The sequence below is a fragment of the Alosa pseudoharengus genome, unplaced genomic scaffold, assembly GCF_046254945.1.
Source record: "Alosa pseudoharengus isolate Yale_2024_CS ecotype anadromous, Long Island Sound unplaced genomic scaffold, YU_APseudo_1.1 YU_APseudo_1.1_scf_11, whole genome shotgun sequence".
In the NCBI taxonomy this organism is placed as follows: Eukaryota; Metazoa; Chordata; class Actinopteri; order Clupeiformes; family Clupeidae; genus Alosa; species Alosa pseudoharengus.
This window is the reverse complement of record NW_027468576.1, coordinates 29,462,451-29,477,820: the sequence shown is the minus strand read 5'-3', so window position 1 is coordinate 29,477,820 and position 15,370 is coordinate 29,462,451. Positions and strand designations below refer to the sequence as shown.

Genomic DNA, 15,370 nt, shown 5'->3' with positions numbered 1-15,370 from the left:
TGACGCAGAACACACAAGGAATCTCTGGGTTCTGAGTCCTCGACGTGGGAGCGTGCCTATGTTCCCACAGCCCTATGTTCCCACATTCCTACAGTATGTTTCCACAGTCCTATGTCCCCAGACCCTAACCAGACCCTAATCCTAACCCTAACCCTAACCTAACCCTAACCTAACCTAACCTAACCCTAACCTAACCTTAACTAGAAATGTGGGAACATAGGGCTGTGGGACCATTGGGCTGTGGGAAGATAAGGCTGACCCCCTCGACGTACATAGGCTGCTGTGTGGTCCATGTGATTTGGGTCGATTGTTTAGTAAGGTTGGGTTATGCCACTGTGTCCTTGGCTGTGAATGAATGGGTACTCCATCTGCCTACAAATCCTACAAAGTTACATACATTTACATATTTTCTCATATTTTAAGCTGTGCCTTTGATTTCCATGTGGGCTATAACTCAGTCAGAGATTGAATCACGCCTCAAATTGGATTTAATCTCTATTTTAAAAAAGTGAAATCTATAATGAGAACCTCCACAGTAGAGCAACTGTTCCTCTTTCATTTTTCCGTCTTTTGCTACTGTCACTCTTGCATACCTTCAGCAACATGATGAATCACTTTGCCATGTTTTACATTAAGAGTAGGGTACTGTAACTGCATTGAGTTGTTTTTTTCTCTCTCACTCTGGGGCCTAGAGGCACAGTTCAGTGGAGATAACAATCTCACAGGAAGTGAAAGAACAAGAGTGTGAATTCGTGGCTCTTTGTTCTGCCATGCCTCCGCTCTGAATATGTTCTTTTATCACGCCGGAATGTGACGCTGGCTGGGAGGAGAGAAGCTCGGCTCCCAGAGCCCGCTGAGAGTTTGTCTCGTGGCACAAGGTGGCATATAGTTATATTGGTCATAATTAGGTGTATTCAGTGTCCGTAGTTTTAAATTCAGGCTTTGTAAAGACCAGTTGAAAGACCAATTGAAAAACTCACCATTAGTTTTGGACTGAAAGTGAAATGCTGAATGTGCTTGCTTTATGGTGACTGTAAAACCTATTACCCACTGACACCTTATTGTACCACCTCTTTTCCTTTAACTGTTCCATAATTTTTATAAGGACACAGACGTGCAGAATTTAATGGTTAGATGAATTCATGGGGCTCGTATCTGATAAAGCCTCCCGTATGCCCATAGTGAGAGCAATTTGTCCTCCAGTGTCACCGAGTAATGGATATTACTGCCTCTTTGTAAACGTCACCTCAGTGTACCTCAAAGGAGCAAAATCAAGCCGTGGGTGTGATAATGGTGAAATACAATTCACATAACCTGGGGCCGTTGTCCACATCAGCTGAATGAGATTCGCGGGGGCCGAGGGTGGTGGCGACGTGGTTAGAGCCAGGGGCCACTGTAACAGGAGCACTGTAGTGAAGTGTTCAGCCATCTGATTCTGCACGGGGATTGAGGTACCCCGCTGATGTGTGATACAGATGCCGCATTCCTTTTAGAAGCGCGAATGTCTCAGCTCCGTTCTCCGCCAATTCCCATTACACTCTAGCCTGGCTTCTCAATGAGACGTGGTCTGGGAACCAAACGTTTCTCGTAATTTTCTCGTATTTGAAAAAAATGCCCAGATCCGTTTATTGGGTGCCACGGATGTCTATCAAATGCGTCTGTGCATAGCTCATCATCTTCTTGCTTTCCCCCTTGTTCTGTGATTGGTCCCCTATCTCAGGCGAAAATTTGCTCCATGGTCTCCAGGCTGCCTTAGCAGCGTGAATCAAATCGCGCGCAAGGCAGCATGGGAACACCCAGGCTAATTACACTCCCCATTTTAGAATAACAGCCTCCATATGTTCATCACGAACAAAATAATTACCCTAGCTCTCCATGGAAACGTACTGAGTTCCCCGGTACAGAGAACGCCCTGGAGAACCCATATGTGAGTACGTGTGGCCTATTCGTGGCAAATGAAAAACGTTGTAGGCCTCGGCCTCCTCAGAATGCGGCGCTGTGTGTGAAAGGCTGGAGTGTGAACTCTGCTGCGATGGCCTCACAGCGCGCCCAGAGCAGACACGAGGCTGTTGAAGTTACTTACACGCAACTTTGGTCTGCACTTATCAACCGAGGGGAGCACTCAGTGTCTGGAACCATGTTCTGGGTCTTTTAAAAGAGGAGGAGGAAGAGGAGGAGGTGGGCATGAGGGGGGCTTGTGAGCCCGTCACATATCCGAGAGCTATAACGGCAGCAGAGTCTGTGGAGTGTAGTGTACATGTCCCCATTAACCAAGCTGTCAGAAACTCCAGAGATGCTAACAACAGTAGTGCCGGAGAAGTGCATGAAAGCCCTCGGCCGCCCTTGCTTCCTCACTGCATGCTTCTACTCTAGAGACAGAACTCTCTGGAGTCTCTCTCTCTCTCACACACACACACACACACACACACACACACACACTTTATCTCTCTCTCTCCGTAATAGCCTACTCTGTTTATCCTGAATGTCAATATATTTTATTGTAGTGATGATGATGAAGAACTTTATTAAGATGCATTTTATAGAACTCAGAGACACTGACAGTGATCTATTCACTGAATCCTTTTCATTGTTTGAAATGTGTGCTTTATTATATGAGCTGTAGTTCCCTTGCCAGACGACGATACATCTTTCTATTCTATTACAGTATTTTACTGTATTATATTATAACTACCATTTTTTACTTGCGGTTTACTTTCACATTCACAGTGTAGGCTCAGTACTTGACTGAGCACATAATCATTAGAATTTATTATGGCCCATGTTTATCCTTAATATTGTTCTAATGCAAATTCACAGAGTGTAAAAAAGAGCTGTACTCATAATTAGCTGTACATGTAATTATGAATAATTGTTGAGCTCCCTCTCCACAGTGCCTTTAGTCCTGCTCCCTATTTTGAGATCCACCACCACCACCACCACCGTCACTCCTTATGCCATAGCTAGTAACACCCCATCTTAAACATATAAAACATCTTTTCCATTTAAGTCAAACACTTTATTCAGCCGTTCATGCCATTGAGTGCTATCACCATGAACCAGACTAGAAGGAAGCTATAGCTTGGGCATGCTCCATCCTGCTACTCATGTCATGCACTTGAATCACCGCTGTCCATTTGAATTATAGGGGGGAGAGTGACACGAGCTCTTAAGAAGCACATTTAGTGATGTTAGCCATGCTCACAGTGCAGCACAGGGGAATATTTTGACTATATTTTCACTCCATCAGAATTGAACTCATGAGCTTATTGAAGCCTCATAGGGTCACAGACTAATGGTTAATGCATAAAGCATATATTTTTACTAGCTCGGTTAATAGTATTCAGCTTGGCTTTATTAGTGTCTGCCTGGCTGCGCTAGTTGAAATACAGGGACATGATGGGAGCAATGGGATGCAATGAATAGAAGTGTATATTACACATATCACAAGATACAGTTTGAAGCTGGAAGCTGATGGTTGGTGGACAAGGCCCTTTGGCCACAGTCTCTGAATCACTCCCATGTCTACCCGCTGTGATTGCTAGTGGCTCGACAGGCACAGGCGCTATCAGTGTTGGCGGAGCAATAAGCCTCATATTCCCGGGATGCCCATCCAGCCCTCCTCTCCAGTGACTGTTGTCTGCTCACCCGTGTGGGTACAGATGAGGGCTGCATGATGTGGCACTTACAGCAGCACTGGCCTGTCTGATGCTCTCAGTGTCCATCTGTGTGTTAACCTGCGGTGTGTCTGAAAGAACTGACCGACTGAGGGCAATTCCATTTTCTTTTTTTTCCGCTGGTCTTGGTCGTTTTTTCAATCATTTCAGTCATTTCATTTCATGTTTTCTTTTGGGAAGACTACCCCTATTGTGGCGCTTTCCCTCTCCAGTTCTGATGTAGCCACGGTGTTGATGATGATCGAGGCTGGTGCAGAGTGGCTAGTGTTTAGTTCATTTTTAGCCACATGATATTATTACATTTTTAAAGCACCTCTCCTGTGGTAGGGTGCAATAGCTTATCTATCTTGTAGAGGCACAGAACACTTTAACGGGCAAACCTATGATCCTTGTCACTTGAAAGCTATTACAAGGTTCAGTAGTTTCTGAGGTGATTGAGCTGAGACTCTGAGGCAGTTTGTGTCTTATATACAGTATGTGTGTGTTTGTGTGTGTGTGTGTGTGTGTGTGTGTGTGTGTGTGTGTGTGTGTGTGTGTGCGCAAGTCTGTGTCTATTCTGTTTAGCTCTGACTTTCAAGCACAATCACTGCTCACCCACTCTGCTTTATCTGCAGCCCTTATTGCCTAGTCGGGCCACAGGACTTTCCTAGTGGCTGGCGGTCAGTCTCATATCATCTCCCAGTGGGGAAGGGCACGGTGTCTCTTTAGCAGGGGGCTCCATGCATCCCTGGCTGCCTTATCCGCACTCCCTGAGGCCATGCCTGGCCGCTGCGCTTGGCTAGAGCCCCTGTGTCTGCTGGAGCTGAGCTCGATTTCTCCAGTGTCAGCAGTGAGGAGAGGAGAGGAGAGGAGAGGAGAGGGGGAGCAGGACAGACAGAGACAGAATGGGAGAAGAGAGACTATTTTAAGAGTAGTGTGTAATTAATCATGAGCCGCCAGCATTTAGCAGAGCAGAAACTTCTGATGGCCCCCTCCGCTCTCCAGCTTTCTCTGTCATCTCTCTCTCTCTCTCTGTAATCTCTCTCTCTCTTTCTCTCTCTCTCTCTCTGTCATCTCTCTCTCCCTTTCTCTCTGTGTTTCTCTATCTCGCTTGCTCTGTCTTGCTCTCATTTTTTTCTTCCCACCTCTTGGGCATCCCTTTATTTTCTCAATACTTTATTTATGCACAAAATAGTATTTCACTCCTGTTCACGACATCACACAAACACACACGCAGCTGTACTCAGTCATTCATATCACACACATACACGCACACACACACACACACACACACACACACACACACACTCTGTCTCTTTCTCTCACTCTCTCTCTCTCTTTGTCAATCTTTCTACCACACTCTCCCTCTTTGTCTCACTCTCTATTACTGTCTTTGTTACACACATACAAAGACACACAGACATACACACACATACACACACACGCATGCATGTTCACACACACTTATTCCGTACACACATAAGTAGGGGCCTAATCTGTCTAGACACAATTATATTCATACTCTATTTAGCAACTGGGAAATAATCAGTTCTCTCCTGAGGGTACGACTGCTGTTGATAGGCCCCAGACTGAGCAGACTGCTCTTTGTCTGTCACAAATTAATTTTAGCGTGCGTGTGTCTGTATGTCAACATCGTTAAACTTTTACTGTACATATGTATTTTTAAATGCCGGCTCCTTTGTCTGATCGCAGATGGCGAGGAACGGAGCCCCATTTGTGCGTGGTGCTGTAGCTGCTGATTAACCGTGTGAGGACTGTATCAAAGGCCTGCCACTGACATGAGACAGCTCAGTTCAAGAGCACTAGAGACCCTCAAGAACCTTTTGTCTGACGGCTGGAGCATTGCTTGGAGAGATGATCTGTGATGAATTTGAAATGAACGTTCTGGGTCAGGAGCCTTAAGGAAGCTGTTGGTTTTTGTCTCCCTTGTATCACAAGCAACCCAACACACACTGAATCCCTGTGAGTTTGTGCACCCCACAAAGAGGGTAAAACACAACCTCACTTGTACTTGTTGTTACTTGTGAAAGTGCGGCATATTATGATAGATGGGTGTTGTGTGTTGTGTGCACCCTAATGTGTTATGCTGGCCCCCTAATAACATGCGTATGAAAGCACCTGCCTCTTTGAGCTTTTTAGCGACTGATTGAATCAGGTTGGCCATAGATCTCCTCTTGTTCCATTAAAAACAGCATCTGTACTCATTTTCCTGGGGTCTCCAGAGCATGGCGGTGTCACAGACTTATCCATCTAATCCTGGGAGCTATTTCTGCCTCCTTGCCCCGCATAGGCAGCCGTGTGGTGGTTATGTTGCTTGTTAGCTGCAGCACAGCATCCGAAAAAAACACTTAATGGTGTCAAAACCGAGTGGTAACTACTGAAAGTTGCGCCATTTCTGGAGAGCCGACATCCTTTTTTCGGTCAAGCACAGCCTGGCATCTGACCTTATTTGGCTCAACAGCATCACTTTTGCCCGTCCACGGCTGGCCATTAATGTCTGAGACATTAGTGTCGGGAAACAGAGATGTAATAGTAGGCTGTCAGGGATTCGAGACGAAGCTCGTCCCTCCCAAACAGAAAAATAGAATCTGTCAGCGTCGGCTCAGGCTGGGCTGGAGGACGCGCTGCGACAGAGGAAAAAACAGAGCCGTGTCAGATGCCGCTTTTAAATGCTAATGTGCAGACTTATGCGCGTACAGTATCACTGCTGTGATGTGTGTGTGTGTGTGTGTGTGTGTGTGTGTGTGTTCCTTTGTGTGTGTGTGTGTGTGTGTGTGTTCCTTTGTGTGTGTGTGTGTGTGTGTGTGTGTGTGTGTGTGTGTTCCTTTGTGTGTGTGTGTGTGTGTGTATTTCTTTCTTAGTCTGTCTTTGTATGTGTGTCCCTGAGCAGTGACGAGTTTTCACTTTCTTCTAACATCACTAAAAAAGACTGGGTTGTGAAATTGTGCCAAATTACGGTCTCAAGACAAACAGGAAATAAACGGCATCCATGCTGAGCGGCAACTTTCAGCTGTGTAAAAAATAGCGGGTGTTACAGTTTCATTGCTCTTAATTGCTTTGTTATCAGCCAGATAATTTGACGATACGCCGCATCCCACAATCCACTTTATTTGAGGGGAGAAAAACTCAAGCCTCCCGCTGTTAATGTCCTCCTCGAGCACCCATCCAACCCCCCCCCTCCCCCGTTGTGCAATGTCAGAGCGGCGGTGGTGTTAATCCATCGTGAGGATCATGGGAAATTGAACGTGCCCTTCCTCCCCCCCCCCACCTCTCCTCTGTGGGCTGCACTGCGGGGGCACCTCTAGCACCTCTCTCAGCGCTACATCATTAAATAAGACTGGCTGCTGTAATGGTGGCCAAACCTCGTGTTTGATGCCCTGTCAGATCGTGTCTTGGGCAGAAAATGGACAATAAACCAGCACTTAATGCGCTCCTTCTCACGGGCGAAGAGAGAGCCTGCTGCCGCTGCTACCTCCAGTGTCCTTGCGACCAAAAAAAAAAAAAAAAAAAAAAAGTCCCAGCAATTTTCAAAAGTGGGTCTAATTACGATTTAATCTCTTAAATCTTCCGTTCATCCCGCAAAAACATTTCCCCACGCGAGGTGCGGCGACGCTGGCGGCTCGTGGGAGTAAAATGTGTTTATTACCTCAAAATGACACCTTAATGCACCATAAAAAGAGATTGCGGTGTGCTGGCTGAGTGGGGCCGATGATCAGGTAATTTATGAGGGGGGCGCTCATCAGAGGGACACGGCGGCTCACATTGTCCTTCCCCCGCAGAGCATCCGTCATGATAAACGGAGGTGCCGAGTCGACGATGGAGCGTTAGCTCTCCCGTACGCTCGCTCGCTCGCCCGTACGCTCGCTCCCTCGCTCGTTCGTTCGCTCGCTCGCTCACGCACGTGCTGGCTCTCTCTCTCTCTCCAATCCGTCACCTTGTTGAAAGTCACGCACATGGACTCTCCTCTGTCTTCCTCGTGGAGTTGAGCAGACAGACACCTCACTCCCCTGTCTGTCCGGCTCTGTCTCTCTCGTCCTCTCTCTCTCTCTCTCTCTTTAAATCCCATCTTCTCTCAGATCATTTCCTTAAACTGCCCATGTTCTGTCACATGGACAGGAGGGGGGAAACGACACCTGGTCTCAGGTGTGGTGTCACAGGTGTTTCAATTTTGTGCACAGCGCTTGATGAATTCCTTAGATAGTTGGCTGTACAGCAGGCTAGAGAAGCAGTGCCACTACTGAAAGCCGGTCTACAGAAGGGCCTTAGCGTCGTACAAATGAACATGTAATTGCTAAGTGCCTTGAACATACAGTAAGTATGAACGTAGGTTTTGTCAGTACATCAGTGACTAGTCTTCTACCAGTGCATCAGTCATAATTTACCCAACTCTTTCTTTTCTTTCTCTCTCTCTCTCTCTCTCTCTGTCTCTCTCTCTCTCTCTCTCTCTCTCTCTCTCTCTCTCCACAGCTGAGGTCAGTGCCTGCCAGACCAACCCGTGTCTCCATGGAGGCAGCTGCCTGTCCGAGGGGGAGGGCTACAGCTGCCACTGTCCACAGGGCTACTCTGGCGAGAGCTGCGAAATCGGTGAGTCGGGTCAGGGGTCAAAGGTCACCAAGTGGGGTCATCTCGAAGCAGATGCCAGGTCTTCCCTGTCATCCTCTGCTTCTTCGACCTCCTCCCTGTCATTATGCGCCGAGCGTTTTCACCGCAGCACTACAGAAATCAATACATTCAACAAAACCTCGCAAAAGAGTAGTGTATTAAAACGCAGCTACGGCAATTTGCACGCCTTCAGGGCTAAAATCCTGCATAAGCACTGCCAGTTTTATCCATTTCCGCTTTGACTATCCCCTACTCCAGTGCGCACTACAGCAATCTACATATTTTTTCCCTTTGATGGCTGACATTTCAGCACATTTGTAACCTGAAATTTGCAACAGCTGCGGTAAGAGCCTTTTGATAAAAACGCCAGTGTGCTCACTTATGTGAGTCAACAGTCCTAATTCCTCCTCTATTTGCCTTGTGGACACACTGCCTGAAATAATTGGTCAGTTAATGATAACGATGGCTCATTGACTCTGCGGTGGTGGAGGTGGGCTCTGTCCAGTGGCTGGGATGCTGTGTGGTGGGTTGGTTCGGTACTGCCCCAGTAATCTGGATAGGGAGGCTGTGTGTGTGTGTGTGTGTGTGTGTGTGTGTGTGTGTGTGTGTGTGTGTGTGCGCGTGTGTGCGCGTGTTTTTTCTGGGTCTGTATGTCTGTGTGTGTGTGTATGTGTGTGTGTGTGTTTCTGGGTCTTTATGTGTTTGTGTGTGTGTGTATGTGTGTGTGTGTGTTTCTGGGTCTTTATGTGTTTGTGTGTGTGTGTGTGTGTGTGTGTGTGTGTGTGTGTGTGTGTTTCTAGGGCTGTATGTGTGTGTGCGTGTGTGTATGTGTATGTGAGTGAGTGTGTGTGTGTGTGTGTGTGTGTGTGTTTCTGGGGCTGTATGTGTGTGTGTGTGTATGTGTATGTGAGTGAGTGTGTGTGTGTGATCTGACGTGGGGACAGCCGGCAGCTCATCTCTCCCCCCTAGTCAGTGGCAGCAGTGCAGGGGCAGGTGTGCGCTCTGGCTGACAGGATAAGAAGCCGCTGAGGGTGGCAAAGCAGATTAAGCTCTGGAGCTGGGGAGCAGTGTGTCAGTCTGCCCGCTGCAGCTTACACACACACACACACACACACACACACACACACACACACACACACACACACACACACACATACATCCACACGCACACACACACATACATACACACACACACATGCACTTACACACACACACACACACATAGAAATGCACACACATCCACACACACACACATACATACATACACACACACACCCACACACACACACACATGCACTTACACATACATACATACACAGACATACATACACACAAACACACACACACGCAAAAACACACATACATACACATTTAATGTCTCAGAACAAAATATAATGTTGCCGGCTTTATTTGTGTTAATGATTGTTTCTGGTTTAGATTTCCGTTCCTTGCCCGCATGAACACACACACATGCACTTAACACATATGCATATACAAACCCACACACATAGAGCTACAGAGAGATACACAAACTGATAGAGACATACATATTTAAAGACATAAAGACATACGTACTTCTACATAAGATAGTCAGGAGCACACACATTCATTCATATTTAAACACATACCGGTACGGCAATAATTCCACACACACACACACACACATGCCTGTATACATATTGTACACATGCACCCACACATATACAGATGTTATTTATATATTTCTTTGGCACCCTTCTAGCATCTTACATGTAATTCCTTGCCATAATCATGGTGAAATACACACTTCTGCACTCACACGGTCACATATATAAACAGAAAGGCGGGCAAACACACAACAAACAGACTCCGACAGATACACATGCCCACAGAGCTGAACAGCTGAAGAGCTGAAGGTTCGCCTTTGGTGAGAAATAAGTGAGCAGTTTTATGGATGCTAATCTGAAATGGTTGTATAAGGAATAGATTTCTAAGAGAAAGTGACAGCTTGATTGCAAGAGAACATTCTGAAACTGTTGTATAATGCATGGAATATCAGAAGAACACACAAGCACATATGTTTATGTTTTATATGCCTCCGATCTCGTTGTTGTTGGGTTGGGTTGTTTTTGCCCAAGCAGAAACCAAACAACAACCAGCAACCAGCTTCAAAGCCTTCTTCTTAAAGAAAGAAAGATACCCAGACCAAGGGGGTGGAACCAAACGTGCCCTCACAACAAGAACAGCATTGCAGAATGCTTATTCTTTCAAATTCTTTCCAAGCACACTTAACACTACACATTGAGAGAAACAGAGAGAGAAACAGAGAGAGAGAGAGAGAGGGAGAGAGAGACTGAAGTGAGACGAGTCATTAGCACTGTTTAAGTGGGGCGGAGTCTTCAGGTCAGAGTTCGTGGCTCTGTTGTGGGAGCAGGGTCAGAGGTCACGGCTGATATATTATCGCAGGGCCTCATTATCAATCATTCCAGCTCAGCCCCGCTGCCAGCTAAACGGTCAATATATAATTAATGCCTAAGTAATGCAGGCTAAAGAGACAGTCAATCAGTCAGGACTACACGCTTGCCAATAATCGGCCGTTCATGTGTGTTAAGGTGAGTGCACTAGCAATTCATGTGTATTGTTTGCATATCGGATGCTGTTCTGCTCTGTGGTTCTTCTTAAATGGTGGAATGTAATTAAGAGTGGGTTTCATGTTTTTTAAAGCCTGGTTCGTGACAGTACAGATACTGTAGCAAAGAGGCATTGTTGAATTTAGGGAATTTGTAAGGGCTTCTGTAATTGGCTTCTGTAATTGGCTTTTTGGGATGTTTGGAATGCCTTTATGGAAGGGCTTTTTGTGTGCAATATTAATTACTGCCAAAGGCAGTTGGGCTAATTGCGTATCAACAAAAACTCCTCACCAAATTTACAAAGGCTCAACATTTGCTCGATCCAGTCAAGTTGTGAGAGAAGAATAAAAAAATGTCCTCCTTCTTTTTCCTTTTCAATGCTCTCTCTCTCTCTCTCTCTCACTCTCTCTCTCCCGCTCGCTGCTTTTGTCTCCTTCACTTTTATCCATGTCCGTCTCCTCGTCATTTCCTTTCCTCTCCGTCCTTACCCCTCCTCTCTATCTTCTTCTTTTGACTACATACTTTCAGAATTTCCGTAATGATGTCATTAACAGAGCCATGACAATGCACGCTAATAACATAACCGGGGTAAACCAGCTAGCTTTGTGTTCACAAAGGAAACGTTGATTTAGGCTTAGCAGGTCTATGCAAATGAAGACCCACCCCGAGTCGATCCATTGGCGTTGTCTTGTATTTTGCCATCGCTTGGGGAGAAGGCCTCGAGGACCTCTGCTCAGTACACTGCACTGTTGAAGCGGAGAGCTTCTCCACGGGGGAACCGGCTATTCCCAAGGCCACAGCAGGGGTCTCACGTCAATCTCCAGCACATAAGACCAGTACAGAGAGAGAGAGAGAGGGAGGGAGAGAGAGAGGGAGGGAGAGAGAGAGGGAGAGAGAGAGAGAGAGATGTAGAGAGAGTGAGAGAGAGGGAGAAAGAGAGATGTAGTGAGAGAGAGGGAGAAAAAGAGAGAGAGGGGGGGATGTAGAGAGAAAGGCAGAGAAAAAGAGAGAGAGAGAAAGAGAATGAGGGAGAGAGAGAGAGGGAGAGAGAGATGTAAAGAGAGAGGGAGAGAAAAAAAGAGAGAGAGGGAAAAAGAGAGTGAGGAATATAGAGATGTAGAGTGAGAGAGAGAGGGAAAAAGAGAAAAAAAGAGAGATAGATTCATCTTTTGCATTCATAAGAGGTCTCAGACTCCTCCTGGTTTCACCCCTCTAGCCTGACCAGGGCACTCCAGGTGGTTCAGCAGACTGTTCAGTGCTATTTTATCATTGAAAATATGTTTGCTTTGCTTTGCTTTGGTTTCTTTTGCTTCCCCATTATTCCTTCCAATGCTTTGTTCAGCCGTGAAGCATTTGCAAAGATGAATAACCTATTCCCTATGAGAAATCTAAAGAAAAAACACTCAAACATCTTTCACTTTGATGTTGCCTTCTGATACAGACTACAGCATTGAAATGCATCCTTGTTTCTCACATTACTTTTGATGGCGGCATAAACTGAATTTGGGAGACCAAAATGTGTTTGTGCCTCTTGTGTGTACTTTATATTCTGACCAACACACTGTGCAGGGTAGTGTGTGTGTGTGTGTGTGTGTGTGTGTGTGTGTGTGTGTGTGTGTGTGTGTGTGTGTGTGTGTGTGTGTGTGTGTGTGTGTTACAGGTGTGGGAGTAGCTGACTTTAGCAAATTGTCCTCCTTGCCTTGTGCCTGGAAGAGGGATAATGGCGAAATGATTGGGAGCTGGCTCTCTCTCAAACGCTCTCTCTCTCCCTCTCTCCGTCTCTCCATCTCTCTCTGTCTCTCTCTGTCCCTCTCTCCTCTCTCCCCTCACCTCAGTGGCTAAATAAGGAGGGATAACTACTCTGTGTGGAGAGCCACTGCAGGTGGAGGCTGGCGGACTCCCTGTCTTCCCTGCTCCCCTGAGCCCACTGCCGGGGGCGAAAGAGCTGAGCAGAGGCCCTCTCATGGAGCTCTGGAGACCTGCTCGGACTCAAACAGTCTTGATCACGTAGCCTAAACACACTCAGCAACACCCAGCTGAAACAAGACTCTTTTTTTTTTGTCATTGTTTTTCTAACTTTCTTATTTTTCTCTTTTAAGCCGCCAGGCTCACAAATCCCACCAAATAGATTCCACGGCGCTGTTGCTGCAGCCTGTGCAATAGACACCTATGCCTGAGTGCTTTAGTGTTTGACAGACTGGTGTGTGCTCACATTTCATTTCCTATTTTCTGTTTACAGCATCCTAATCCTCACCAGTTCTTTGTGTTTCTATGTCAGTCACTCTCTACTTCTTCGCCATCTCTCTCTCTCTGTTTCTCTCTGTCTCCCTCTCTATCTCTATTTCTCTCTCCATCTCTCTCTTTCTCTGTCTCTCTCTCCATCTCTCTCTTTCTCCATCACTCACTCTCCCTCTCTCTCTCTCTCTCCAGCGTTCTCCCCTCCAGCGTGTTGTTATTTGTCACAGAGGCTGTGTAGAAATTGCAGTGTGCTGCAGAGATGGGGGTGACAACAAGCCGCCGGCCCTGTGGCCCTCCTCTCCACTAATACATTTCATTTCCTCTCTCTATGCAGTGCTGTGCACTTCCACCCACCCATTGCCCTGACTTACTCTCAAGCACATGCACACACACACACACACGCACACACACACACACGCACACATACACACACACACACACACATACACTCGCACACACACACGTACACACACGTACACACACACACACACACACACACACACTCGCACACAAACGCACACACACACACACACACACACACACACACACATACACACATACACTCGCACTGATGCACACCCACACACATACACACTAACACACAGATTACCCTACCTCTTGTACACACACACACACACTCACCGCACTCTCACACACAAACACACACACACACACACACACACACACACACACTCATATCTATATCTACTCAAGGATGATCTTTGGTGAAGGCGAGCTTGTGTTTATGAAGCCAAATTAAATCCCCACAGCTTCCCAGTGTCTTTATGAATGCACATACCGGGCTCCTTTACATCAACTTCAGGACACGTAATTGAGTTTGAAAGATTCATGAAGCCGGGGCTATTAATATCTGTGGGCCGGCGGCCTCCTCCTCCATCTCCTCCTCTGATTCTGGAGCTCCTGGAGAGACAGGGGAGAGAGTGAGAGAGAGCATGGGGGAGAAGCTGGACTCTGGCGGGGACGTGGGTACCAGGGAGAGGCGAGAGGCGAAGCCGGCCCTGGGGAACAGAGGGAGGGGGTGGGAGGGGGTGGGAGTGCGGCTGCGGCGGAGCTGCAGACCCGGAGGGCCGTCTGTAGGCGGTCACACTCGAGTGTGTCCCCGTGATTGATGTCCGGGACTGCGGGCACTGCGTGCTGCTCTTTAAGGAGGGTGATTGGCCCTGCCTGCCCGCCCACGCTTCATTAAGTCACCCCCCACCCCCGCACCACCTCAGACCCACAGTATCACCACCCCCCCGCGGCGCTGACGGTCAGGTTGGGAGATCACAGGGGCAGACATGGAGGCGCCCCAATCAGCCGCCATTCTCTCCAGCCTCCGGCCACCCTGATTGGAAACACTCTCAGCCAGACTGCTCCTCCAACCCCATGGAGAGAGAGAGAGAGAGAGAGAGAGAGAGAGAGAGAGAGAGAGAGAGAGAGAGAGAGAGAGAACAAAAGAAAAGAAAGCTGCAGAGAAATACAGGGCACAGGAATGAATGGATAAAAAGGAAGAGTGAAAGAGAGAGCAACGTGTAAAGAAAGATGAGTGAAGAGAGAGCATCACAACAATAAAAGGATGAATAGAGGAAGGAGAGAGAGAGAAAGAGAGAAAGAAAGAGAGAGAGAGAGAGTCTGTCCCAACATTAAGTCGCTCAATCAACTTGGAGCCCCTTCCTCTCTGCAGACTCCTGTTGGCAATGAGAAGTAAAGGACACGCTCCTCCACCACTGCATGAGAATGAGCCGAGTGGTAAACACATTACCAGATTAATGAGGATGCACACACACACACACACATACACACACACACACACACGCTGCACACCTACACACATGCTGCACACCTACACACACACACACATACACACACACACACACACACACACTAGTGACAGCAAACACACACACCAAAAAGTGTGAGTGTCATTTAATGTTTTTTTTCAGACTTTACATGTCTTCATACTCATGCAATCACAACAAGACAAACAAAGAACTTTCAAGGACTTTTGAGGTCTAAAACTTTTTAACAGAAGTAACTATCTTGCCCTTTCAGCATATTACCTCACAGCTATGGATTCAACTGTGCAATATGTTGATTCTATTGTCAAAACTGTTTTTAAGAAAAACATATTTTAAAAAAGCGCCATAGTAACAGCGTTCTGAAAGGCCAGGAAAAGACTATTGTTAATGCTCATTCTGTGCACACTGTTTCTGTGTGGGCTCTTTGTTTTGTTTTTGTTTTTGTTTT

At 46.8% G+C, this 15,370-nt stretch overlaps 1 protein-coding gene across 1 annotated transcript in view; it reads left to right on the top strand.

Moving 5' to 3' along the window:
* The window catches only part of ncanb (neurocan b), a 54,318-nt gene that overhangs the window by 14,258 nt on the left and 24,690 nt on the right, over positions 1-15,370 (top strand). The window contains exons 9-10 of the mRNA XM_076275444.1: positions 7,391-7,529; positions 8,142-8,258. Of these exons, the coding sequence (XP_076131559.1) occupies positions 7,391-7,529; positions 8,142-8,258 (256 nt within the window). The remainder of the gene's footprint in view (positions 1-7,390; positions 7,530-8,141; positions 8,259-15,370) is intronic.